Source organism: Lathamus discolor, chromosome 10 (assembly GCF_037157495.1).
Source record: "Lathamus discolor isolate bLatDis1 chromosome 10, bLatDis1.hap1, whole genome shotgun sequence".
NCBI lineage: Eukaryota > Metazoa > Chordata > Aves > Psittaciformes > Psittacidae > Lathamus > Lathamus discolor.
In genome coordinates, this window is record NC_088893.1 from 10,680,685 (window position 1) to 10,706,223 (window position 25,539).

The 25,539-nt window shown below is 46.8% G+C and overlaps 1 protein-coding gene across 2 annotated transcripts in view; it reads right to left on the reverse strand.

Annotated features, from left to right (window-relative positions):
• The window catches only part of NEURL1B (neuralized E3 ubiquitin protein ligase 1B), a 135,259-nt gene that overhangs the window by 20,333 nt on the left and 89,387 nt on the right, over window positions 1-25,539 (reverse strand). Inside the window, exon 1 of one of the 2 annotated variants that reach the window (XM_065690671.1) lies at window positions 14,824-14,953. The exons of the other annotated variant lie outside the window; for it this stretch is intronic. Within the exon in view, the coding sequence (XP_065546743.1) occupies window positions 14,824-14,854 (31 nt within the window). The 5' untranslated portion in view covers window positions 14,855-14,953. Of the gene's footprint in view, window positions 1-14,823; window positions 14,954-25,539 lie in introns of those variants that run through there. 2 annotated transcript variants of the gene reach the window in all.

Sequence of the window (25,539 nt, forward strand, 5' to 3'; positions counted from 1 at the left end):
CCATGATATTTACAGGAATTAATAAGAGGAAACAAGAGCCACTTCAAGATATTAAACTGTCCAAACAAAAGAAAACACAATCATACCATTACTGGATGCACAGTGACCTCAGCCCCTTAATCTCAAATGTCTTCAATTATTTCAACACAAAAAGGATTTGAGCAAGAGAGGTTTATTTCTAAGCCTCTGTGTCAATCTTCTTAACACTAGCGGGATTTGATCCCGGCACACCTATGTCAACACCAGCATTTTTCTCCCTTTACTCTCCATTTGTGGTACCATAGCCAAGAGATGATAAAGGCAGGTGAACTGTAGAAATCTGGAGATGAGAGACAATTCCTTGCATTGTTGAAGACAAATGCCTGCTTTTTCTGGCCAGAAAAAGGCCAAAGCCTTTTCTTGCTCCCTCCCCTAGAGGAAGGAATTGCTCTCAAAAGATGGGGAGAATGCGGGAATTACACAACAAACAAACAGCACTGCAGCCTCAACAGCAATTACCCATGGACGACTCCCTGCCAGGAGAGGTCCAAGAGGTCCAAGCAATACAAAGGGCTGGTTTTCACCATGTTTTCCCACCTTTTTAAGGTGAAGCTTGGACCATCGTTCAGCAGAGCACACTCGGTCTGTATCTTTCAGTTTACTGCAGAGTTTCAAGTTGTTTTATTTTCATAGCTACGTTATATATTTGTTTTTCATTCTTCATAGATTATTTACACCTATGAACCCCCACTGTATGGTCAAACAGCACACTCCTTGCTAACTGCGGAACTGGGAATTCTAGAAATCCCACATGAAACAATACAAACAGCTGTCTAAAACCTCCCATTTCCACCCAGATGGCTCTTGTTTCACGTAACTGAATCAAATTTTAATTCAGAGTCACTCACTAGCCTTGTTTGGATTTACTTGGGAAAACACACCTATAAATCACATATGAAAAACTGTGGAGAGAAAGGATTTGTTTCTCTTGGGGTGTTTTCTTCTTTTTTTGGTTCTTTCTTTTTGGTAGAACAGAATTTTATTACCAGACAAAAAATATGCAATTACATGTTGACAGCTTCGAGCCTCTGGTGGTTCTGGCCAGAATAAAACACAGGCAGCAGCACTGTGTTTTCAGCTCCGCATTTCAGAAACATCTACTTCGAAGAAGTAGATGGCACCATGTCTCCCATGCTGCATGTGCCACTCACATCATCTCCTAGGGAACTTCAGAGCTAGAAACATGCTGGAAAAGGGATGCCAAATGTACAGAAAGCCTGAAGTCATCAAAACGGACCCACAAAGGGGCTTTCCCCTGGTCCCAAATCCATCAGACACTGGGCGCTATAGGTGCCACTACTCATAGAGTGCCTCTTGAAATACCAAATCTGAGCAGTCACTTCAAGAGCTCTCCTAAGCAACTCATACATTGCAGTGATCTGCTGATAGTAGGAGAGGATTGGCTTTCCCAAAACCTCCCTGCATCCCACAGAAAGACACGTTCCCCACACACAGACACACTCCCATCCATCCAGCCCCTTGTCTGCCAGCACATCAAGGAACTGACTTCAGCTGAAACCAAATGCACTCGAGCTGTCTAAAAATAACACTGAAAATCATCTGAATGGCAGTGGCCAATGGCCACCCTGGCACAGCTCCATCGGCTCAGGTCCATGGAGGACTTCCAGCACTCACATGCTGCGTGTGCCACAGCAAGGTGTGCATGTACTTTGGTACATGCCTGAGCTCTTCTTGATGAAGAGGCAAACCAGAGCATCCCCCAAAGACAAACTCATCACCCTTTGCTGGTGAAACCAGCCTGCTGCTTGCAAGAGCTGCTCGTGGCAGATACTAGGAGGGAAAAGAGTTGGGAAGCAGCATAGCCTGTCCTCAGCACAACCCTGAGATGTACACCATACCCCATACACCTGCCCCGATGTAGCTCTCCTTACCCTTTCCCTTTCCTGCGCTTTTGTACATGAGAAGATAAGCTCAAAATCACTGGCTCCCAGTAGGAAAGCCCCTTCATTAGCAGCGCTGTGGGTTTTTTCAGACAGAGCTATAGGACACAGGACCAGCAAACCTTTTGTGTATCAACAGCCCCAGGGCAGAGCACATGCCTGCCTGACCACAGCAAATTCAGGGATGCTTTCCAGCTCAGCATCCCACACACACAGAGCTCTGTGAGACAGCTGCATGTCCTCCTCTGCCCCTTCAGGTTTTTCTAGGCCACCCTGGTCAAGTAGGATCAATAGCAGAAATGTTTCGTGATGTTACTACACCTCAGGAGCCCTTGCCTGCATACAAGCAGTGCCATATGGTCATGTATTAATGGCATATAAAAGCCCTCTGCATGGTTTCCCTTGCATGGAGAACACACGATGCTGCAAAACAGCATCTTATTAGCTTGAGGTAGTGCTTAATAAGGAGGACCTGCTGATTGGGCAATACTAGCAGGTGCTCTGCAGACCAGACCCAGACAAGCCATGAACCCCTCCTAGCCAGAGAGGCAGCACCGGGAGCCTCCCCTGGCACGGGAACAGTATTCCTTGAGTATTGCACAAGCCGTAGCCCTGTGCCTGAAGGCCTTGCCCTTTGCTCCCATCTTTCCCACCTGCCTTGCAGTGATGCCTCATAGCAGGAACTGCCAAATTTGATTTATCTGATCTTTTTCTGCAGCTCCCCATCCTGTGACAGCAGGGCAGACCCACAACGCTTTGGATGGGGAGGTTTCTTCCTTCTCCTTATTGGACCTACATGCCCACATCTGGCAAAGCCCCGGTACAGTGTGTGCACCCAGGGTTGCATGGGGCCACCAGAAGGATGAAGCCCACCTGGCATGTCTGCCCCAGTCATTCCCCTCTACCACAGGCTGGGGGCTGCTTCCCAGCATGGATCCCAGGCTGTGCTGTGTCTACACCCCAAGCACACCTTCTGCCATCAACCATGCCTTTCCCAAACACCTCCTCAGGAAAATGGTCACCTCTCTGGCAAAAAACATTTCAGGTCCCAAACCCCACAACCCTCCAAGGCAACACTGGTGAGCTATCACTCCCTTCAGCTACTCCTTCATTGCCACAGAGAGAGTCAAGTCACAACCAGTGCTCCCAGCACCGCTGTTAGCCCTGGGGAAAAAGGATTATGAAAAAGACAGGGAGAGTTTTGGAAGAGCATTGACTTGGTAGGGCAGAGACCTGGGGTGATAAATGTGGTGATGATTGACATCTGGAGATGCACAACAGCAACCACTCCAAAGTGATGCCCTGACTCAGTACAGGCACATAGGTACAGAAAGGGAAAATACAGGAATATAAGCACAGAAAGGTCCTCAGCACGGACCTACCTAACATGTCTGCCCATTGCCTTTAGTCCATTGCCTTTAGGAAACAAGGACTACTCATGCAGGGCTGTGCTCAAGAGGGAGGAAACAAATTAGGGAGGGGGCAAATATGGTCAAGACCCAAAAGCACACAAGGAAAGCTTCTCCATCTTTCTGGAACTGTCTCATGAGGCTGTACTGTTAATCACATCTCGAAGGAAAATCTGAGCAATTAGTTAAGAGCTGCTTGGCGTGGTTTGGTGATTGATTCCACTGGCGTGCCCATAGATTTCATTATTTACAGGAGGGCAGGTTTTTTGCAGGGTGTATAAACATTTGCTAAATAGGAATGCATAAAAAAAAAAAAGATGGTTTGAAAATAGCTTATTTTAAAATGGGAAGCGGTTTTGACCTCTCTGGGAGGAATGTACCTCTGCCCCCTGCTTGGAGATGGTCAGCTGAATGCTTGAAGAGGGTGGGAGAAGCAGTAAACATGCTCAGGGAGTTGGGAAACAAAGCTTTTATTTTTGTTTTGCTTCTAAAACTAGATTTTAATATTGCTAAGGGGAAGAGACATTTCAAAAGAAACACGACCCCTCAAAACTCAATTTTGAAAAGGGGCTAATTTTTAACCAAAACAAATTTTAAAGGAGAAAAATGCAAGCACTTCTAATAAGTGATAAACTCTGGCTGTTCCACACGGGGACGGCATTCCAGGGAGAAAGGGCTTTGCAAAGCATTTTAGTAACTAATCCTCAATGTCCTCTTGAGGCAGATGAGCCAGCAGCAGAGCTGGGAACTCCAAGCCATAGGGGACTCCAACCCCTAACTTCCCACCTTGGCACCCCCAGAAGGGAAATAATCTGCGCTGTAGTTAGGAAGCACTGGAAACCATTGCATTGCTTGTTTGAGGGAGGAAAGGGCCGTTTCAACCAACTCATTAATTATGAATATTAAACAAATCAAGTTTTGAAGTTTAGTTCCTAACGACTCAAACTTCCGCTATTGTTCTGCTCAGTACAATCAGACTCTGCAGACAGCATCTGTCAATCTGATTATTATCTAGTGAAATGAGGGAGAAAAGAATTTGTTCTCTCTCACCTGCAAAGAGCTATCTGTGCCTTGTAATTATTTGCCTTGATAAATTTAATTTGCTTGAGTTTTGCCTTCTAGATTTGGCTGGTCAAGTTAAACTATAAAGATTATTCATGGAAAAGCAAGCACATTTGGTTACTAGGATACAAAAAAATCACTTAGCATGTTCCTCCAATGAATAATCCCGGCAGAACACACACAAATTCAATAAATTATAAATTTCTCCCTCTTACATAAACACTGGGGTTGCAGAGGCAGCTTTTGGAACGCTTTAAAATAAATTAATATCTTAATTACTATGCAATAGCAAAACAAACAGAGGGGATAGCTGAGCCTTGCAGGTGAGCTGCATCCTTTGTCTAGACATGAAAGTTATTTTGGAAGAAGGCAGGGTGCAAACGGACAGCAGATTCATTATTGCCAGTATCTATGTGCAGACACTGGTATTTGGCACGCTCACATGCCTTTTCAAAGCGGATAACGTCAGCAGTAGAATAAGCTAATTTGGAAGAAAGCATTTTTATTTCAGAAAAAAAGCCTCTTTTCCTGCACAATTCCACGTATACAAAAGGTCTTACATGAAAGCACTTGTTGCCAGATCTCTGAACCTACAAGGCAAAGTGAGAGCTTTCCTACATTGAGTGGTGGCTGCCAAGCTGGTCATACGAGGCACATCACAATTGATGCAGCTGATGGGCAAAACAAACTGCAATCAGACAGAGTCTGCCCTGAGCCACTCAGGCATTTTTGGAAACAAAACTCAGACTCAGAAGATTGGTTTTTGGGCACGTTACAGCATTTGGTCTTTTTCTGTGAGTGTCTGTGATTGTATCTTGCCTTGTCTTTTCCTAGCCCTCATCATATCCCCAAATAACAGTAATCCCCAGGCACGACTCCGTACAGACTGCTGTTCAAGGCTGTGGTATTTAAAGACACGCTATAGGGTCTGTTGGCTAAGATCAGTTTTTATAAACTTTAACCGAGATGGATTTCCTTGAAATTCTGACTTGGGAAGCATCTGTCCTTCTCACCCTCTCCCTTTGATCACATCAGCAGCACAAGCAGTGCTGTTCTCCTGCTGGCAAATCACCCAGTAATTGCTATTTAAGACTCACAAATCAGATGCCAGCGAGGAGATCTGCCTCGTACTCTTCAGAGGACATCTCCTTCCCAGGAGAGATCAACCAAAATGCTTGGCATACTGAAATATCTGCAAGCCTTCTTCCATGCAAGCATAGGGAAGCTCTGCTGGCATCAAGCTTTCCTCCCTGCACACATGGTCTCAGTGTTCAATGATATTTGCCAGCCCTCTCTGCCAACAAGGCTCTCGTGCAGATCCTGCGTCCCCACACGCTCATCCCCAGCCAGTCCTGCACAGACCTGTGCTCACCAGCCAGCCATAGAGCCATAAGGGGCATAGTGCTCCAGAGCAAACCCAACGCTGATCGTCAGATAAAAGTTGAGCTACTTAAACACTCTTTCCATTGTGTAGTTTGTCCCCATGAGCCATCATATGAAAGTTATCTCTCTTTTATAAACCAGCACAATGGCCACCATACAGTGTACGAACCAACGCTCTTTATCACTAGGAGTGAAGCAACACCAGTTAGTAAATTATTTCATTCATAGAAACCCTCTCACTTTGCAGGACAAAGTAATCAACAGTTTTTGATGGTGTCCTGATGAAAGGGCCACCCAAGAACAGCACCTTAAAGAGGTGTTTCTTGGGGGCACACCTCTTTGGCAGGAGCCTGCAGGGATTATCTAGCCCACCTTTACCCCCTGAGGGACCAGCTCTACTAACGCCATTCCTTGCTGATGAATAACAAACTTGTTAAGACCTCCTGTGATACAGATATTCCAATTTACTGTACTCCACCAAGGCTTTGCATCAGTGCTAACCTGCCCAGCTGCCTTCTGGAGAGCACAAGCACATGCTTAGAGGTCCTGGTCCTGCCTCCTCCCCCAAAAAACTGTAGTTCACTGCAGCCTCTTAGCTGCGCCTCTCAACAGCAATTTTGGGCACCATCAGGACACTAGACCAAAGAGACCTCAAGCACCAAGTGTCTTCTGTTACCAAAACAAAAGCTCTATCCAACCATGCCAAGTTCAAGACCCCAAGAAATAGCAATTTCCCCTCATTAGGAATTATGCTTTCAACCTTAGCATCACACCAAGGAGATAACTTTTAAACTCCACTCCATAAATTACAGAACATGCTAAGCTGAGAAGCCAGTGTCCCAGTGAGACCAAAACAGATAACAGGCTGAGAAAAGCTATTGCCACAGTGCTAGTTATCACTGAGGAAAGAGAGATAAACCTGAAGTAAATTATTTCATTTCTGCTGCCAAATGGGATATTCTATCTTATATCTTTGGCTTGTCAAGACAGGGCTTGGCAGATTTAACATCTGAGTTATAGAGGAGGGCAAAAATCAAACATTTTTCCCCTGGCATTCAGGGACCTGATGGAAAACTTTTCACTCAAGGAAATTTACTCTTGACTGTCTTCCCTGTGTTGCTACAAAGGCAATGAAAAGCAGAACTTTGCTTTTATACCGCCTATTTATTTCTCCCACAGAGCCGTAAGACATTATGCCATCAGGAGTGCAATCACAAGAAACCTGGAGTCACAGAAAAATGAATGGTTAAAATACAATTCCTAAAGTACAAAAGCCTCATTATTATGTAAATAGCCACAGTGAAAAAAGAAAACTGAGAAAACAAAACCTGTTATATGCAACTATCTCGCCACAACTCTACAAACACAACTCCATCCATTTTCCTCCCTTCAAAGCATCAGTAGCTCTTAAAAAAATCCAAAATGTGATTTCCCTGCTGCACTGAAAAGCTTTGAAATGCAGCTAATTTTTTTTTTTCTTTAAAGAATTTTCCTGTGTAATTCCAGCAGCAAGCAAAAAGTAATTTCTTATCTTCTGATTTGGTTTCTTTACACCAGTCCTGTTGGTGTAGAAAGTCAAAAAAGACACTGTTTTGCTGGAGCAGGGAAGGGAACATAGTCTGATCCTCTCAGTAGGAGATCTCTGAGCTGCTCCACTGCCAGAGGTGTCAAAGAACCGAGAGAAAAAAAAGACTCCTGGATAGAAAGCAAGCTCTGCTTACACAGAGCAGAGGAAGGTATCTCCCTGGACACAGGGAAAAACAAATTAACAAGCAAGAAATCACTTTCCCCTCCCTCACTCCTCCCCAGAGCCCTGCTTCGACTGCTCAGATGCCAGAATTTAATGTTCCAGCACTCAGTAACTGCAACAACAGGGCATCCAGGTCTGAAGGGAAAAGCTGGCACAGGTATGCTGAGATAAATCTTTCAACCAGACGTCTCGGTGCCAATGATTCATGCTTTTTAACATATAGAAGGAAAAAAAAAAATACAGCCATCATCAAGATATAGAACAACCCAGACTAAAAAATATCTCCTTCCCACCAACCATATCATCCCATGGGCACATATCTCATCTAAGGGACCATCAGGAAGGGACTGCCCCAGCTGATGCCTTTGGCCAGTCCTGCTGTATTTGCAGCACGCAAAGAGGTGGGATGGGGAGGTTTTCAGAGAAGCGGTAAGACCTTGCAATCAAATGGCACTGGGGCCACCAGACAGACATATGGACCATTGACACGGGGTCAGCCCCATCCAGGACACAGAAGATTATTGACACCAGTAGCAAGGGTGGAGAAGCTGCCTAAACGAGAAGACAGAACAAAGTGTGGAAACATTCCTAGAGCAAAACTTCCTCCAGCTGCCGCAGACAGAAAAGCCTTCCCAAGATGTGACACAGAGCCAGGTTCCTTTGGGCTACCTCTTTTTGTGCTTGTTGGTAAGTGAGCACACATCTGCCCTCTGGGTAAAGACTGGAGAACGGTTTGCTGGCCATTCCCGGCTTTGATGCCAGGAAGACCTAATGAGAGTGTGACCAAGCACACTCATTAGGAGTAGTGAAGGTGCACGTCCTGAGTCAGCTGTTTGGTGTGGATGCCTTGGCACGAAGCAGCAGCAGGTGCTGGATGCCAAACTACTCCAGGCACAAGAAAGAAGACAAAGGAGATAAGACAGATGCGAATACAAAGAGAAGAGATGGAGGAGATTGCACACACCTTCCCCATAAGGAAACTCAGATGGCTTCTGACACATGTTTCAGGGGATCACACCTGGCCTGATCACATCTGCAGCTCATGAAGCCACCCCAGCAAGCATGCCCTTGCTCCTGGGTTCTCACTAGCTCTACCCCTGCCTGGTGCAGCAGATTTGCTTCCCTGCTTCTTTCCTTAACCCACCACATCCATCACGGTGACACACACACTCCACCTTAGGAAAGCCTGCTCTTATTTTAGCTACCAACCCGCACAGATAGGCTCTGCAAACAGTGGGATGCTGATGAGAAAGAAAATGTTTCCTTGCAAGGCAAACTGTGCAGGCAGGACACTCACTGTCCAAAAGTGCAAATCCAAAACTCAACGAGCTCATATGCTAAATCCACTGGAGCTAATAAGGACCAAGGTGCTTACCTGCATTCCTAATTAAAAAGCCACTGAATGTGATATGCAAGGAGGATCCCTACTAGCACGCTATAAGCTTCAAGGTGATTCATCCTTCTCATGTCAAGTAAACGCTAATGCCCGCACATTCAAACTTGACTGCATAAAGTTAAACACCTTAAACACACTTAAGCACCTCCATAGGTTGTCATATTATAATGTTCCCGGAAGCAGCAATTTCCTTTGCCTGTGGTGAGGGCTCTCTAAGGGTTTTGCCTACACACACAGACTCAGGGGTGTGATTTTAAGCATCTACAGTAGAGTCAGATGGTGACACACAGATCCTTCTAACCTGCAGCAATTATCTAGTGAAATAAAAGGGGAAAAGTGATGTTTGCCAGATATCCTACCTCTTAGTAAAGCAATTCCCCTCTACAGCATAAATAAAATAGAAGAGAGGGCACATGCCCAGCACTATCCAGCATAACAGTAAAGAGCGACAAAAAGCTCTTACTTTAATGACACACTTGGCAATGTGTTGTGTATGTCTCAGGGGGCATGACACACAGCTCCACTTAGCACTGTCTTGATAGGTGATGCCTTCCTGAATTCAAGTACAGTTGTTTCTCCAGTCTCAACAGCCGAGATGCCAATGGTAACGCTGAATTAATCATGCCAGTTGGCTGCAGCACAGATCTGAGTATGTGCTGTGCAAGGCTGGTTAAAGATAGTTCTTGGTATACGATCAACCTGTTCCAGCTCTAAATCACAGTGAAGGCTGAGCAGCTTCACAAGGTTTCCTTTTGAAGAGTGGAAAAGCAGAAAGCTACAAAAGAAGCAGTGAATTTTTGCACCTCTATGACCTTCCTCGTGGAGATGCTTTATGCCTGCATGTCAATTAATTAACTCTCATATACCCATGTAAGCCAAACATTGTTTCCTACCTCCCTTAAATGCAAAGCAAGATTACAATAAAGCCACCTGCTCAAAAAGGCACACAGGGAGTCAGAAGCAAAATCAATTGACGGGTGCTACAAACCTCAACTCCCAGCCTAGAAAAGGCAGAAAAACAGGCAATATAAGGCTGTTATTGAGGCAGAATTAACACCTGCAATCAGCATTGATCAGAGTTGAACCAAACCCAAACCAAAAACTGGTCTGAACAGGTACCTTTTTCACTCAAACCAGAACAACCTGAAGTGTTATTTTGTAGTTTAACTGAAGTCAGACTGGAACCAAACCAAACAATTTACTGAACTAATTCCTTACTCACAATACTGAGAACTCCTCCTACAGTGCATTACTAGTAGCTAAAAGGGGAGGAGGGACCAGAGAATGAATCTAATCAAAAATGCTCCTTGAAGATGAGATTTTAGCCCCTAGAAAAGGCAGAGAGACTTCATCCTACTACATGGTCTTTAATGCTCATTTCTTACAAAAGAAGTGTGCATATTATGATAACAGGCATCAGTATTTTTAAAAGGATACACAGAAACATCATCTTTTACTCACAAGCCATAAATTCCTGCTGCTCTACTGTAGCTGCGACCCTACAATCACCACTGTTTCGCAAAAGGCTGGCAGATGGGATCAGACTGGTGAAGGTCTAAACTTGGGATTTCCGAGTTGCTGACAAAGGGTTAGTTATTAAAAGCAACTTTCTTAAGAATACAAAATAATTTGTTAAAAATAAGAAATTGAAGTCATTTCTGCCAGAATAAGCCCCATTCTCCCTTGTGTTTACCAGACATAAATGCCACTCATACTTCGTATTCCTCACAGTTGTGAGGAAGGCTGTAGGAGAAGCACTGCAATCAGATCCCAGCCAGATTCTTAAAAGGGAATTTGGCTCCTTTGTTAAATACCAATGGCCCTATTTGGGCCAGGATCAACAACTGGACCCCAACTGGAAAGTCCTTTACTCGTGCTTTGGCCAGTGAGTGCCTCCTGCCCGCCTGTGGCAGCAGCTGTCCATTGCTTACCCTGCTGTGGTGCGCCACAAGGACACTTGCTGCCTGCCCGACTATCCTAGATGTTGTTCCAAGCTTTTCCTGCACCCTGCAGCTCCATGTAAGGACCTCACCAGGTCAGGAGAATTTTCACTTCTTCCAGGCTGCCAGTCATAGAATCATAGAATCATAGAATAGTTAGGGTTGGAAAGGACCTCAAGATCATCTAGTTCCAACCCCCCTGCCATGGGCAGGGACACCTCACACTAAACCATCCCACCCAAGGCTTCATCCAACCTGGCCTTGAACACCGCCAGTGATGGAGCACTCACAACCCCCCTGGGTAACCCATTCCAGTGCCTCACCACCCTAACAGGGAAGAATTTCCTCCTTATATCCAATTTAAACTTCCCCTGTTTAAGTTTTAACCCATTACCCCTTGCATCTTCATGCTCCTATCTAGCTACTAGCCCTTTTCTGTGCCCTGCTTGAAGTGCCTGCCAAGGCAAGAAATTTGCATGGAGAAATTAGCACCATCCATGGTGTTGGGGTGTGGATGTGTGCTGTTTGCTGCCTTGCTCACCACTGAGTTAACTAAAGAGAGCACCACAGATAAGAGCAGCCACAAAGACTGATGTTGGTATGCAACCCATCCACCACCAACATCCACGCGGCCTCCCAGCCCACTCTGCAGGTCCGGACAAGTTCCACCCATCACCTGCAATGCTGCACACCTAGTTTATCACCTGTAGGAGACACAAAAACCGCATGCCTCAATAATAAAGAATTCACTCTTGCTTAACCACCTGCCTGCAAATCACCTCGAACAATCGGCAGCGGTAAGGGGAGGGAGGCGAGAAAATATTGACATCCAAGCGTAAATTCCCACGCTGCACTGGAGATGCAATGGGAGACTCTCCCAGGGGAGACACCGGAAGGGCTGGCACCATGTACAGCCTGAAGGCGAGGAGGTCCTGCTCACCCCTCTGGGGTCAGGCCAGCCACAGGAGGCACCCGTCCTGCTGGAGGAATGTGTCGTGCATCATTTAGCTGTCATCTAGACAAGAGCGATTTCCACCACCACCACCTCAGGACCGTTGTTAAGCGTATCTGACACATCTCAGCTCTTTTCCATTCAAATGCCTCCTCAACCGGTTCAAATATAGAAGCTGCCTTTCATTAGCCCTAGCCTATTACTCATTTCAATACCACTCTGGTTTGAAACCTCGCTGTTAATTTGACAAAACCTTTATCCATTGTGTGTTAACCATCGGATTTTTGGCAAACACAAGTTTCCCAAGCTCCCGGTACAAATTTCTGTGGCACGAATAGCATGTGCTCTTGTAATATTACATGGAATTGTGGAGAGAAAGGGTGAGGCTGTGCAAGGATTTAAAGATGCAACAAGCACAGAAAACATATTTGAACAAATTTAGGTATAAAAATGAGTTGCACTGTGTTCGATAGGATTTTAAATTGAATTTCACTATTTGAGAAGAGTATTTCCATTTCTATATAAAACCTGAACTGTAGATTGTTTGGCTTTTCCGGGAGCCAAATGATGACGGTCCCTCCATGTTTTCTCTACATTTAATCAGAATGGAAAGACATTTTCCACCTTGAGCTATTCCTGGTGAAAGAAACAACAGAAGGGAAACAGCATCTGTAGGCTTCCCCAGTTGATTTACCTCTTCATCTGTTCATTGTTAAATCAAAACCTGTTGATTTAACGCAACAGGTAGGCAAATTTTAGTTTGGGGGTGTTCTGTTTGTTTGGGGGTTTAATAAATTACTTCAGCCTATGGGACACGGGAGAGCAATTCCTCTATTAGTTAAAATGAAAGTGCACTGCTCAGTCTGCCAGGGTGAAGAAAGAGGTGCCTTTTGGTCAAAGCAGAGGAAAGACTTTATCTGACCAATTATCTTTGAGCAATTCGAAACAGGCAATGCATTTATAAATAGGATTTCATCCAACAGTTCAGTCTTCCGGAAAAACTTTATCATTATAAAAGGACTGTTCCAAGAACAGTTCTAAACCTGTAATGTCATTTGGAAAATGAAAGACAAACAATGGATCTGATTGATCCAATTACACTGATAAGAAAAATTGCTGAATTGTGGCCAACCTGACAAAATACATTTATAAACTTTCGATTTGCAACCATACAAAAATCTCTTCTGCAGCCACAGGTTAGCAGCTTCTTTTGACTGTCATTACTCTGGAAAAAATGAACACGGCTACATGTGGGGGGAAAGACACATTTTCAGCATCTTCCAGCACATCAGCAAATGGTGTTCAAGTGTCCTGTATAGTTTTGCCTTGCGCAATTTGACAAATGTCCGTGCACGGACTATCCCCAGCAGAGCAATCCTTGGAGACGCTCTCCACCTGGCAGGACAGGACGGGGATTTTCTAAGCCACCAGAACAATGTTTGAGCTGGGAGGGCTACATAAATCAAGGCTTCAGTTTTTCCATCAAACTTTCCCCCTTTTCTAACAACTTCCCTTGAAAGCACCGCGAGGAACTCTTTAATCACAGAACTGCAGTGCAACTGATGTCATCCCTTTTTTTAAATTCACGTGTGTAAGGCTGTGCATGGGAAGGCGGCTCAGGGGAGACTGTTCTAGCAGGAGGCAGAATGGCTGATACAACTCTCAGCCTTCTGGAACAGGGCTCACAGCTAGAACCTACACCCCAGCAGGCACAGAGATTTTTCCTCTGGGAAGTTCTAGCCTTACTGAAGTAACCTCCCCTGACCCAATGATATTGCCCTGGCTCTCTCAGATGTTTCATGTGCCCCTTGATGTTGCCTCCAGCTGAAAAGCCAATCCACAAAATGAATTTTCTTCAAGGTCATGCACTCCTCACAATGCCTTTATTTGCCTGTTGGTGAAGCATGTAAGAAAATTAAAACTTCCTTATTGTGAAAGGAGCTAATTTCCCATTTAAATGTAATAGAAAACGAAAGCAGATGCAGCTAGAAATCTAATCACAGGTTCATAGTGAAACCCCAAGCCTGGCAGCTTTCTTTTATGCCTTGAAGGTCCCAAGCACCCTCTCTTTGCAAAGACAATATATATGGCACATCCAAATGCAAATCTATTCCTCTCTTTATTTCTATATTCAGCTCCCTGGCTGATTACAGGGAAGCATGTGTGTGTATTCAATAGGTCCTCCTGCTTCTTTAAATAAGTTTAATAATACCCCTTTTTATTTATGTGAACCCAAAGTACAAAGGATGCAATGCAGGAGCTCTGCAAGAGCAGAAAAGAAAAGCAAACTAGCTGAAGATACAGACTGGCAAGGGCACAGTAATTCAATACTGTTGATTCTATAGAGACCAACTGCTTTCATTATGCACCGATTCTCTGAGGAGGAAAAAACCTCACAACTATGAACTTGCAAAGGAAAAGAATCTGTACATCTCCTGTGTAAGGACAGAATTCACTAAAGAGGCAGTTTAAAACAAGGGCAGTCTACCAAACATTTCAGACCTGCTTCCAAACAGTTTTCTTTTGGAGACTCTTGATCAACCACCATGTCTCCATATTAACAAGTGGCTTCAAAAACAAAGGGAAAAAAATGAAAAAAGAAAAGAAAAAGGAAAAAAAGAAAAAAGAAAAAGCATGAGGAATGCAAAGAAATCCCCTAAAAGGATCCGACCGAAAGGCTGAGGGAGCGCTGCTCCAGCTGCGGGAACAGCTCCGCTTCGCCCGCTTTTGTGGCTCTCACATGGGCAAAGCTGCGCCCCGCCGCTTCAGCATCACCGCCCCGGTGCCCGCCGCAGCGGGGACCATCGCAAGCAGTCGCAATTAACAACACTCGGCTTATTCCGGGCCGCTCCCCAGGGGCGCGGGGCTCGGACCCGGGGCCGGCACAGACACCCCACTGGGTCGCTGCCTCCGGCTCGCCCCCGGCCTCTCCCCGGGCGAGAGGCACCCCCCGCCCCGCAGCTCATCGCAGCCCCCCCGGCCCGCCGGTACCTGCCAGGGTCTTGTGCACCGTGTTGCCCATCGCTCCGCTCGGCGGCGCGGCGGAGCCCGGGGCGCTCCGAGGGCCATGGACAGCGCCCGCCTCCCGCCTCCCCGCTCCGCTCCGCTCCCCGCCGCGCCGCACCGCCCTCTGCTCCGCCCCGCACCGCCCGCGGCCCCACCCCCGGCGGAGCCAGCCCCCCCCCTGCTCCCCGTGCCGCTCCGGGGCGCCAGGGGCTGCGGGTCCCCGAGCCAGCCCCGGCCCTGCCGCGCTCCGCCCTGCGCGGGGTGGTAACGGGGGTGAGGAGCTACGGGAGAGCCGGCGGGCAGCAGTATGGGAGCGGGCGGCAGTGCGGGAGCGGGCAACGGTGCGGGAGCCGGCCGGGCTCCGGGTACACACGGGCACCGGTCTTTCCACGAGGGTCCCACTGGCCCCAGGAGACTACCTTTTGCCTCTCCCTCTTACAGAAAAACATCTTTTCCCTTCGGAAAGAAAGAAATGGTTCAGAGAGCGGGAGGGCACAGCTGGCAATGCCAGCTTTATTCTCAGGACAGACCTTTCCATCGGCAAAACCTTCCCAAAGGGCACAAGCTGCACTGTGAAACACTGACAGTAGATATACCCGAGGCTTTTTTCCCCCTCAGTGCCGCTTACTTACAGGGTGACGTTGGATAAGCCACTCTGCATCTCAGTGACACAGCTTCCCTGCTTTGGAACTGAGGGTGGTAGCAGGAGTGTTGTGTTGTCAAATTCGTTATTAGCTTGAAGTACACCAATACCATGGAGACGAAGGACACCTCAGCTGACAGCCCCAAGTGCAGCATTGACAAGATTTGCCTCACAGTTTCTCTCCCTTTGGATCTCAGATGTAAAAGCATGTTTATAGCCCCATTAGAGAAGAGGAAGGGATTTCTCCTTCTTCCCGGTCACACTTGTGCTGCTCAGGGGTGATGCTGCTGAGCCTCCACTCTGAGAAAGTTTTCGTATTTGAAGAATGGAGACACAGGATCATCAGAGCTACAAAACATGCCCAAACCAACACACTGGGCTGATGCCATGGTGCATAGTGCTTGGGAAGAACCACCATGACCCTTAGCAGAAGTCACATCTGTGAGCTATCCTGACGCACAAGAAGTGGAAAGAGGGTGAGAGCCAAGGGGCAGCAGCTCAATGGCCTGGCAGAGCCCAGGCTCAGATTTACTGTCGGGAAGCTAAAATAACAAGCCTTTAATCCCCAGATCATGTGGAACAGGTCAAGTATGGCTCAGGAGATGAGAGGGGACAGAAAAACCTAATTTCCAGTATCTGCTATCGCATGGATTTGTTAAAAATGGGATTATTGAATGAGACACCAGCAGCTGTTCTTAAAAGTGCCTGCACCCATCTGCTGTCTTCTTAGGTTAGCCTATGTCACCCACTGTCTTGGGTGCCCTGAGCTGTAAGCCATGTGCAGGAACTGTCAGAGGGCAGGAGCAGCATGCTGAAGCACAGCGCTCCCCTTCAGGGGGAAGGGGAGGGGAGCAGTGTCCCCCTATTTACACAGAGGGGAAAGTCCTTGTTTCACTAGACAGCAGGAATGGGAGGCTTTGGCTAATGCTGGCCGGTTTCCCTCAGCAGGGAGGGGTAGTTGTTATTTTAGGGCTTAAATGAGCCTTAAAAAGCCAGAGGCAGCAGAGGGGTTCTCCACAGCTGGGTCTCTGCAGCTGCCTGGGGGCTGCTGGGGCAGCTCATGTGCGTGCCAAGCATGGGCTACGTGCCACCTCCCCAGGGTGACCGGGACATGCACCGTGTCCCTCCTTCCACACCCCGACCACACCAGCCCAGAGGTGGTCGCTGCCTGTCCCAAGGGTGTTCCAGCCCTTCCTCCTCCCCAAAAATGAAGTAAAAATAGAAGACAATAAAATGGAAATGCACATCCTTAGGACACGGAGGCAGGAATGCAATCAACGCTCCTACTTCTTGGCATTGTAAAAATGTAGAGTTTTGTTAAAATAGCCCACTTCACACAATGCAAAACAATAAGCATGAGAAATAGTTCAGTGAGGATGACTTCACCCTCTCCAGAAACCACACTGAGAAAAGCACAAGAGACCCAGAACCCGGGTCTGAAAGGCAATGCAAAGTCATTGCTCAGCCTGGAGACATGCAGAAAGGAAACCAACTGGCCCAGCCATGGAACCACAAGTGAAAGCTCATTAGCATTTTAAAACCCTTTCCGCTCCAGGAAGTTTTGATAACTATTGATAACACACTTCAGTAATTTCTTCTGCATGCCTGACAGATGGCTGCTCCCATTAAGAAATTCCTTTCCCTCTCTCACCCTCATTTTGATCAAGGGACAGGGTGACCTGCTGCGCCTGTCATTTGCTTTGGTATCTGCATTCTCTGAAGATATAAAATAGTAATAACACCTAAGCTCCTTCCTAGTACTTTTTATTACTAGATCTTACACCACGTTGCAGACCAGACATTATCCTTATTTTATAAGTGATGAAACCGAGGCACAAGGAACCCAGGAGACACATACAAGGTCATCCCGTCAGCCATCAGCAAACCTGGGAGCAGAGGAGCCACAAAACACTTACTGTGTTGGATCTGACTTGCAGGACTGGACACTTCTAACTGCATGAACTGTACTGCTGCTTCTCCCTCTGCATTTTCTATTTCCCCCAACAACAAATTCATCTTAGTGGGATCAGTGGAGTGAGATCAGGGTAATACCATGGAAGGGAGAAAGTGCCTGGAAGGCATTTTGTGTTACACTGATGTCAGACATCTGCTTCTCAGCTCACTTTAATCACCTCTAAATCTTACTGTGAGTGGATATGTACGCAGGCCTTTAAAATATGGGGGAAAAAAAGAGACAAATCTCTTTTTGAAGCAAAAATATGATGAATTCCACCTGAGGTTTGTCACAGATGGGGACATGATGCAAACCCTCTTATAACCATGTACCCAGGCCAGACCTCTCAAGAGAGGGTATGGGCTGCACTGGCTGTTAGCAGTCACATAAACACACTCATCTAAATGTAATGTTGCCAGAGATACTTACAAAGATACAGAGATAGCTTACAAAGAACAGCTAAATTTCCACTGTTTGATTCTAGTCTGAGGTGTAACTCTTCTTATAGCACCAAATTGGTTGCATTGTCTTTGTAAATCCCCTGGAGGCTCAAGTTTTGGGGGATGAAAGACATTACGAGATGTAACGTATCCTTGTTAGCAGCTGCCATTCTTGTCTGTCTAACAGATGGCAGTAAATAATGACAGATTCATCTCTTTCAGCAACAGCAAGATAGAACACTGGAATATCTGCCTGTCCTTCCCTTTCAGGGCAGCAAACCCTTCTGTGCTTGAGCAGAGCAGTCTCCCCTGATCCCCAACTACAGCTGTCCCATTGGGTGCACCTTCCCCTGCCCTCAGAGGAGGGCTGCAGTCACCCCTGCCACTGGCTTCCTCCCAGCAAGCACCAGTTTTATCCTCCACTCTCACACTGGCCAGCTCTGTCTTGTTCACAGCTGAGCTCCACTGAAAACCCGTGGACCTGCCCAAATCTCTGTCTTTTACCAAAGGCCAGATTGCTGCTTGCAGACATTTCCCTCCAGAGCTGTGTATAGCCCTGCCCCTCAGCCTGGGGCTGTCAGCTCTACTCCCGTTTCACACCCCTGCACCTTCAGTTCTGTTTTTCTTGGCTCTGTGACTCTGAGTAGATGCTTGAAGCATCCATTTTTCTTTCAGCCCCATCTGTCTGGAGCTCTGAGACTGTCCAAACCACTTCCATCACATCTCACCTTGAAACCTCCCGTTCCCTCCTGTACTTAGCAGGAGCCCCCTGGGAATTCTCAGAGACTGTGAATAAAAGATAGCCTGGAAAAATACCTAAGCTGACTGCCCAAGCCTACAGTGCTCTTCCAGCATGCAAATAACACCACGTCTAAAAGAATACAGTTACTCTGACACGCACATCAGTGACATACAATACATCTTCTTCAACATGTACATATCCAGCATGGATGCACCAAGCAGTATCATGGAAGTAATTCTTTCGTACTGACACATGAACAACAAAAAGGTCATTTCTGTAGCTGTGGTGAATGGTGTTATGTGCTTCCTCTTGTAGAAGTCACACTCCTGCCAGCACCTTGCGTTTCCTTTCCTCATCCTACTGGCTGAAGTGACAGTCCAGGAGAGAGCAGATTCGACTGATAAAACCAAATGCTACTCGTCTCACAACTTCCCAGCCTCCACACCTCGCCTATGGAAGGACAGCACTAATAAGCCTCTTCCCTACTTGCAGGAGAGGAGGAGAAAAAAAGCTGTTCCCTGAATTCCCATAATAGACGTTTAAAGAGGTATTTGTTTAGGAGGGATGCATGTACGGAGTGTCCTCCAGCACCGCACAAAGCCATCCTGCCTCCCACGCCTTCCAACTGCTGAATGCAATTACTTTCCTCCTCTGCTCCTAGCACTAGCACAGGATGCGCTGGGTCTCCACAGGTCACGCACAGAAACTGGGTTTTACTTTTTTGTTTCCCCTAAGAAATCAAGGGAAGCAGGAGCTTCCAGCACAACAGTAGGAAAATCTTCCAAGCCTCTTCTTGAACTGGCCTTGACTACGCAGCAATTGAAGCTGTTTCCTGATCTGACTTCTTACTGCCTGCTGGAGATTTGGCTGCCGTGAGGCTTATTTATCCAAAGCTGAGGACATTGAAACACATTTTCTGGGAGATAGGGCAGAATGGTGTTGGGCCAGAGGTGACCCATGGGATCTGACGCAGACAGGGAAGTGCAACCCCCAGAGATGGTCAAACAAGCGCTACGTGGCTTCAAAAGCAGCAGTGACCATCTGCCCTGACCACAGTTCTGTATTCAAAGTGCAGCAAGTGGCTATGATCACCATGCAGTGTATGGAGAAGTAATCCCTAATGAGATGCCAGAGCAGCTCTCAACTGGAGAACATGTGGGCATTCCTGGCAAAAAGTACTCTGCAATAGGATCTTTAGCTGCAGGAATTACAGCCTAGGCAGAAAGAGGGAAAGGAAATGGTGAAACCACCATGCAGCAAAACACAGTTCAGTGTCACTTGCACAAGCCACATCCTAAACAGCTTTGGTAACCATAATAACCCAGTCCCCAAACAGCAGCAAAAGCAGTTGTGAAGGGCAGAACCCGGGGCTGCAGTGAGGATCATGAGGCTGTGGGAAGGAGCAAGGAGAGGCAGCAGCTAGGAGACTTGGTGAAAGCATCTTTTTCTGGGAAGAGCGTAGTTGGGCTGATTGTTCTGCCATGTTATTAATTGCTTTAGATAAACAGCGCTTTCTCTCTAGAGAACTCAAAAACACCACCTTGGGTCATTCCCCACCCTTTCAATGGGGCATGGGGGAAGAGAGGCTTCACAGCCCCAGAGGCACCAGCACTGCGGGGAGATGCTCCATCTGCAAGTCCCAGACGAATGCCCTTTCCTTTGGCGCGGGCGGAGGGTGGGTTGGTCCCATGTAAGGAAGAATTTCCAATTTAGAAACAAACAGAGGCAGTTCCTATTATTGTTAGTGGAACGTCAGCATCTCTGGTCCCAAGCACCACTGTCAACAAACAGGCTCACAAATGCTCCTTCAGCATCAGCCAAAATAAAATCCATGAAAGTATCTATAACTCAGCATTCACTGCACACATAACAAGCTCCCCTTTTTCTTTTTAAACCCAGTCTTGTCCATGTAATTTTAACATAAAGGAACTGTTTGTGGGCTGTGTTACCGAATGAGTCATCACTTTATGTGACAGTGTAATATGATTTAGAGAATTCTTGGCGCACCAGTATGGATTATGCATTATAATCTCTTAATTTGGACTGTCAGTGCTGTGCAGCAGTGGCTGGAGCAGGAGGGGAAGAGCGGGTTATCTGAGTTACAGCCCTAGCTCTGCTGCTGCTTTTCTGTGTGACCTTTGCAAATTAGTTACCCTCCTCCTGCCTTACTTTCTTCATCTGCAAAGCAGAAACACGCCTGTGCCTTACAGCAGGGTTAGCTAATGTTCACACAGGAGATCTGAAGAACATTACGTAAGTGCAAATTACTATTTTAATAAGGGAAGAAAAGCAGAAGGACTTTGTTTTGGATGCAACAGGCTGATCTTGGGAAGCACTATCAGAACTACCAGGACACAGTCTCTGGGTGCTGTATACCAGTCACAAGCCCATTGGCACTAATGAATGATTTTCAGAAACATGAGGAATAGGAAGTGCTAACAGGAAACCTAGAGATTTGCACAGTGGGACTGTTCAGAAAATGGAGCATAATTTCTGATAAACATTGATAAATAAGAACCCTTGGGGAAATCCCTCTCCCATCCTCCAGACACTGCATGGTGATGTAGTCTTGAGAAGCAACGTTGGCTCTGCAGCCCTGGAAGTGAGATCAGCTATGATTTCCTGATGGAGAAGCCCAGGCAGTGGCAGCTGAAGGAAGACCTGCCACCTCCAAGGGCAGAGGTTGCGGTGGCAGATTGCAGTGAGGATGACAAGCAGCCACCCTGGAGGAAATGCAAGTGTGTGTGAATCGAGAGCTGCGGACACTTGTCCACTTCAGCCTGGTCTAAAAGTACTGGAGTCTGTTTACCCAGTCCCACACATCACAGCGGAAAAGTCTGGGATCAGAGTGTGCTCCACAGATCCAAACAAACAAACCCAGAGCCTAACATCTGCAACTGTTACTCCTGACCCCCCAAGCCTTCCATTCCCTCTGCTTTTGGTAAAAATAAAGTGGTCCATATTTAGCAAAGGGTCACTAGGCAGGGAGGAAACCGGGTACCACTTTGTAAAGCTATCCTGTTCCCATCGGCCAGCTGCCTTCTGAGTCCTTGAAGTCTGGCTTTGCTCCGTTCACAGTCCTTGCTCACAGTATTTCTACAGGCAAGGAGGATGCATTTTATGAGACACAAATACCTCATGAAGAATTTTGGGAGACTGAGAAGTCCTCCCCAGAGAGAAAAAGAAATCCATCCATAAGAATGGATCTACATTTGCTGGTAGGAGGATTTCTTCTAAGTGCTTTGAAAAGCAGCATGGTGCTGCCAAGGCGAATCTGTCAGAATTGGGACACATCTGGGTAGATAACTGGCCTTTCCTGGGGCTGGCTAAAGACCAGCTTTTTCCTAGCAAAAGAAGAGAGGTCGGTGTGACAGATGAAGCAGGCAGACAGCAATGGTTGGCCTCTGGGAGCTCTTTGGGGAAGGGATGACAAGTGAGAAACACAAACATAGGATGTCTGCCCATGCTGTGAGCTCTCTCACCTGTTACTCATTTCCCCAGACAGGGCAATGACTGAAAGGCCACTTTTAAATGCAGTAGCTGCTAATATTTTACATCTTAGGAGCTCATGGAAAACAAAACAAAACAAAATCTACACGTAATACCCCCAATACCTTCTAAATATAGGGCCAACTATTTAATGAAATTCTCTTGAAATGAAATAGGAAGAAGGAGCAGAGAGATACTGGATAGCGCAGAAAACTATCAAGGAAAAAATAATCTTTCACTTCTTGCTTGACCTTCCCGATCTTTTCACACATATTGTAGCAGATGGGAGTTGACCCTTGATGGCTCATAGTTAATTTATAAGTGGGAAGCTGTATGCCCAGGGGATGCTGTGCTGCCGTGCCAGCTATCCAGGCACAGAGCTATTGCCTGATGGGCTGTGGGAGAGCTCTGCAAGGGCTGGAGGCAGAGCACAGCCCACCAAAACCTTGCACCTCTGCTTGCCTGGACCTGATGTTCCAGGCATAGGGGACTGCATGAAGCCATCTACCAGCACATCATCTCAGACACACATGGGGGCCAGCAGAGCAGAGTATCCACCTAGAAATGAGCAAAGCCTTTTGTTCTGCACACCTCCTGCGTTTGATTCAGCACACCCAGCATAAGTGATGCAAGAGGTGAGTCAAAGCTCTTATGCTGGATGTGCCTCTCCAGGGGTTCAGCCACGGTGCTCCTGGTTACCATGAGATCACCATTGCCTGCACACCATGCTCAGTGAAGGATCCTGCATCCCACCACCCATGCCTGCTTCACCCAAGGCTGCTGGGGAGATGGAGTCACCGTGACATATGCCTGGGATTGCAAAGCAGCCCACAGGGATTCATGGAGAGAACCCAATCCAGCAGGAGAACAGGCTCAGGATGCCCCACAGCCACAGAGCTGCTCTTGTCCTGGGGTTCACATTCACTCGCACAAGCACTGTAGGGGTTGCTGTGTGGTCTCACAGCTGTTTTATAAGGCTTTTCCTAGAAGAGATGACCCCCAAGCACAGACAGCCTCAGCTGTCAGAAAACATGTCTTTGGTTGAGGGATTCAGGTTTGCCCATCCTGTGGGCTCCTCGTTTAGCTCGCTCCAAGGAGGGGCCAGGCAGAGCATCATTTCTGCTGGTACCCCGGTGCTGCACAAAAGCCACTGCCTTGGGCAGCGGGAGGGATCTCTGGGGGATAAACACAGTAGCTCCTCAGGGCAGCTGGCTATTGAACGCTCGCCTCCCTGCTCAGTGCATCTCCCAGAGGACCCCTGGTCACAGGACAGGTACTTGCAGGGCCCTCCTGCAGCGCCTGTCTCAGCTCCAAGGTTGGTGCCAACTCCCACCATCAACACTTCTCCAAAACCCACCAGTGCCAAGCTGGGGCAAAGCCTGTCAAAAAGTCCAGCAAAATCAGCACAAACGCAGCAGAGCATCTCTGAGCAGAAGGGCAGGAAGAGGCAGCAATGGGAACTGTGGAGCAAGGACTGGGATGGAAGCAATAGCTTACAGCAGCTTTATATACTCTCAAGCTAAATCCAAAACACAGCACTGTACCAGCTACTAAGAAGAAAATTAATGCTATCCCAGCCAAAACCAGGGCACTACAAAACATCCCATAATTTCAAACCAGAACCCATGCACTCCTTGTATAAAAAAGCCCATTAGGATTGTGGAGAACCCAAATGAGAGAAACTCACCAGACTTTCCCTTAACTGTGAACACATCAGAGCAGCGTGAATATTTTTACTCCCTTTGCAAGCTCGAGCTGTAGTGTTCACAATAAATGTTATCTCTCATTATACACAGATTGCCCTTCTGGAGCTGCAGCATGAAATCCTGACCCCATGTGTGAAACACTGCTGCTTTTATCCCTAGCTCCAAGAACATGAAATCAAATGACAAAGAATCCAGCCTCAGCTGTCCTCTTCGGGGCAGAACAAGACATGATTTATAGATTTATATACACACATGCCCATCTATTCATCCTCTTAGCAAACAGTTCATGAAGTGTGCCTTAAGCCTCTCTGAATCGGGCAATTCTCTGCTTAGACAATCAATCCCTAACTGAGAGTCTGCAGGGAAAGACATCATGTTGCAGGAATGCTGCAGAAGCTGTTGCATATACTGTTCCCTTTGTTGAGAATAGCATCTTTGCCTTGGATATATTTTTTTTCCTCCTTAGCCATTTGATTTCATGAAGCGGGGCCCGGTTCCAGCAGGCAAGAAGAACACAGCTAGATTCTGCTTCTCCTTTCCTCAGAGGCTGAGAAACCAGATTTAAAAAATGTGCTTGGTGGGCGTTTGGTGGGACGAATTCTCTCCCATAGTTCGGCATTTCTGAGATAGAGATAGAGAGAGCGGCTTACGTTGCATATGGTGCCTGGTTTTGCTTCTCTAGCAGGTAGCTTAAGGAGCTGCCACCTCCCCTGCCATAGAAAAAGTCACAGTAGCTGTTTAATTAAAGGCAATTTTGCAAGAGGCTTCAAGTTAGACCAAAAGGCTCAGGGCAGAAATTCATGGAAGTTTATCCAGTGCTGGTGTGTAATGAAAAGCAAATTCTATTACAGTAACCTAAAGGGCAGGTAGCTCTCTGGGGCATGGCCTGTCTTATTCTCTACAGCCCAGCACCAAACACAACAGGGATTCCCAATACTCCACTGGAGCTACTGTGGACTCATCTATAACCATAGTAACAATAATAACCCTTCTGAGAACATCTGATTCATCTCTCATAAGGACTTTAAATCCAGATGTGGCTCCCTTGGGCATAATGTGGAAGACAGCAGGATCAAAGTTTCTATATACATTCTAGTCCAAGGGCATTGTTCAGCATTACTGTCCTTACAGAGCTAGCAGAAAGGACAAATGGGCAACAGGGCAAGTTTCAATCCTTCCTCTGCTGCCACCCACGGCAGTGATGGCCCCAGTAACTGTCCAGCCAAGCCCTTCCTCTGCATGCCCATTATGGGGAAAAGGTGGCCCTGGCTGAATCACCACACCAGGCACTTGCACACTCAGTTTGCAGCAACATAGACAGGTAGAAATGTTCACATGCTGCTGGGAGATGGTTAGGAGACCACATAAGGGACAAAGCAGAAAGGTTCCTAATGAATGATGTTCCTGTTTCCATGCATTCTTGCTAGCAGAATAAAAAGGGGAGAACACAGTTACCAAGGTACACTACTGTCCTGGGTTTAAACCACGACAAGGTACACTACTGTCCTGGGTTTAAACCACGACAACTACATTTGCAGAGTTGTCTCCAAATTAAATGCACATCCATGTTCAGTAACTCTCAAAAGCTACTTTTTTTAAGTGCCAATTTTAGAGACTTCCCAGGAGATCCTGGCCTAAACCTGCTATCTCAGCTATTAAGTAAAGAGAGGATATTTTTATTAAAAACCCAAAACACCCCCATGAGGCTCCACAACTCAGACTGCAGA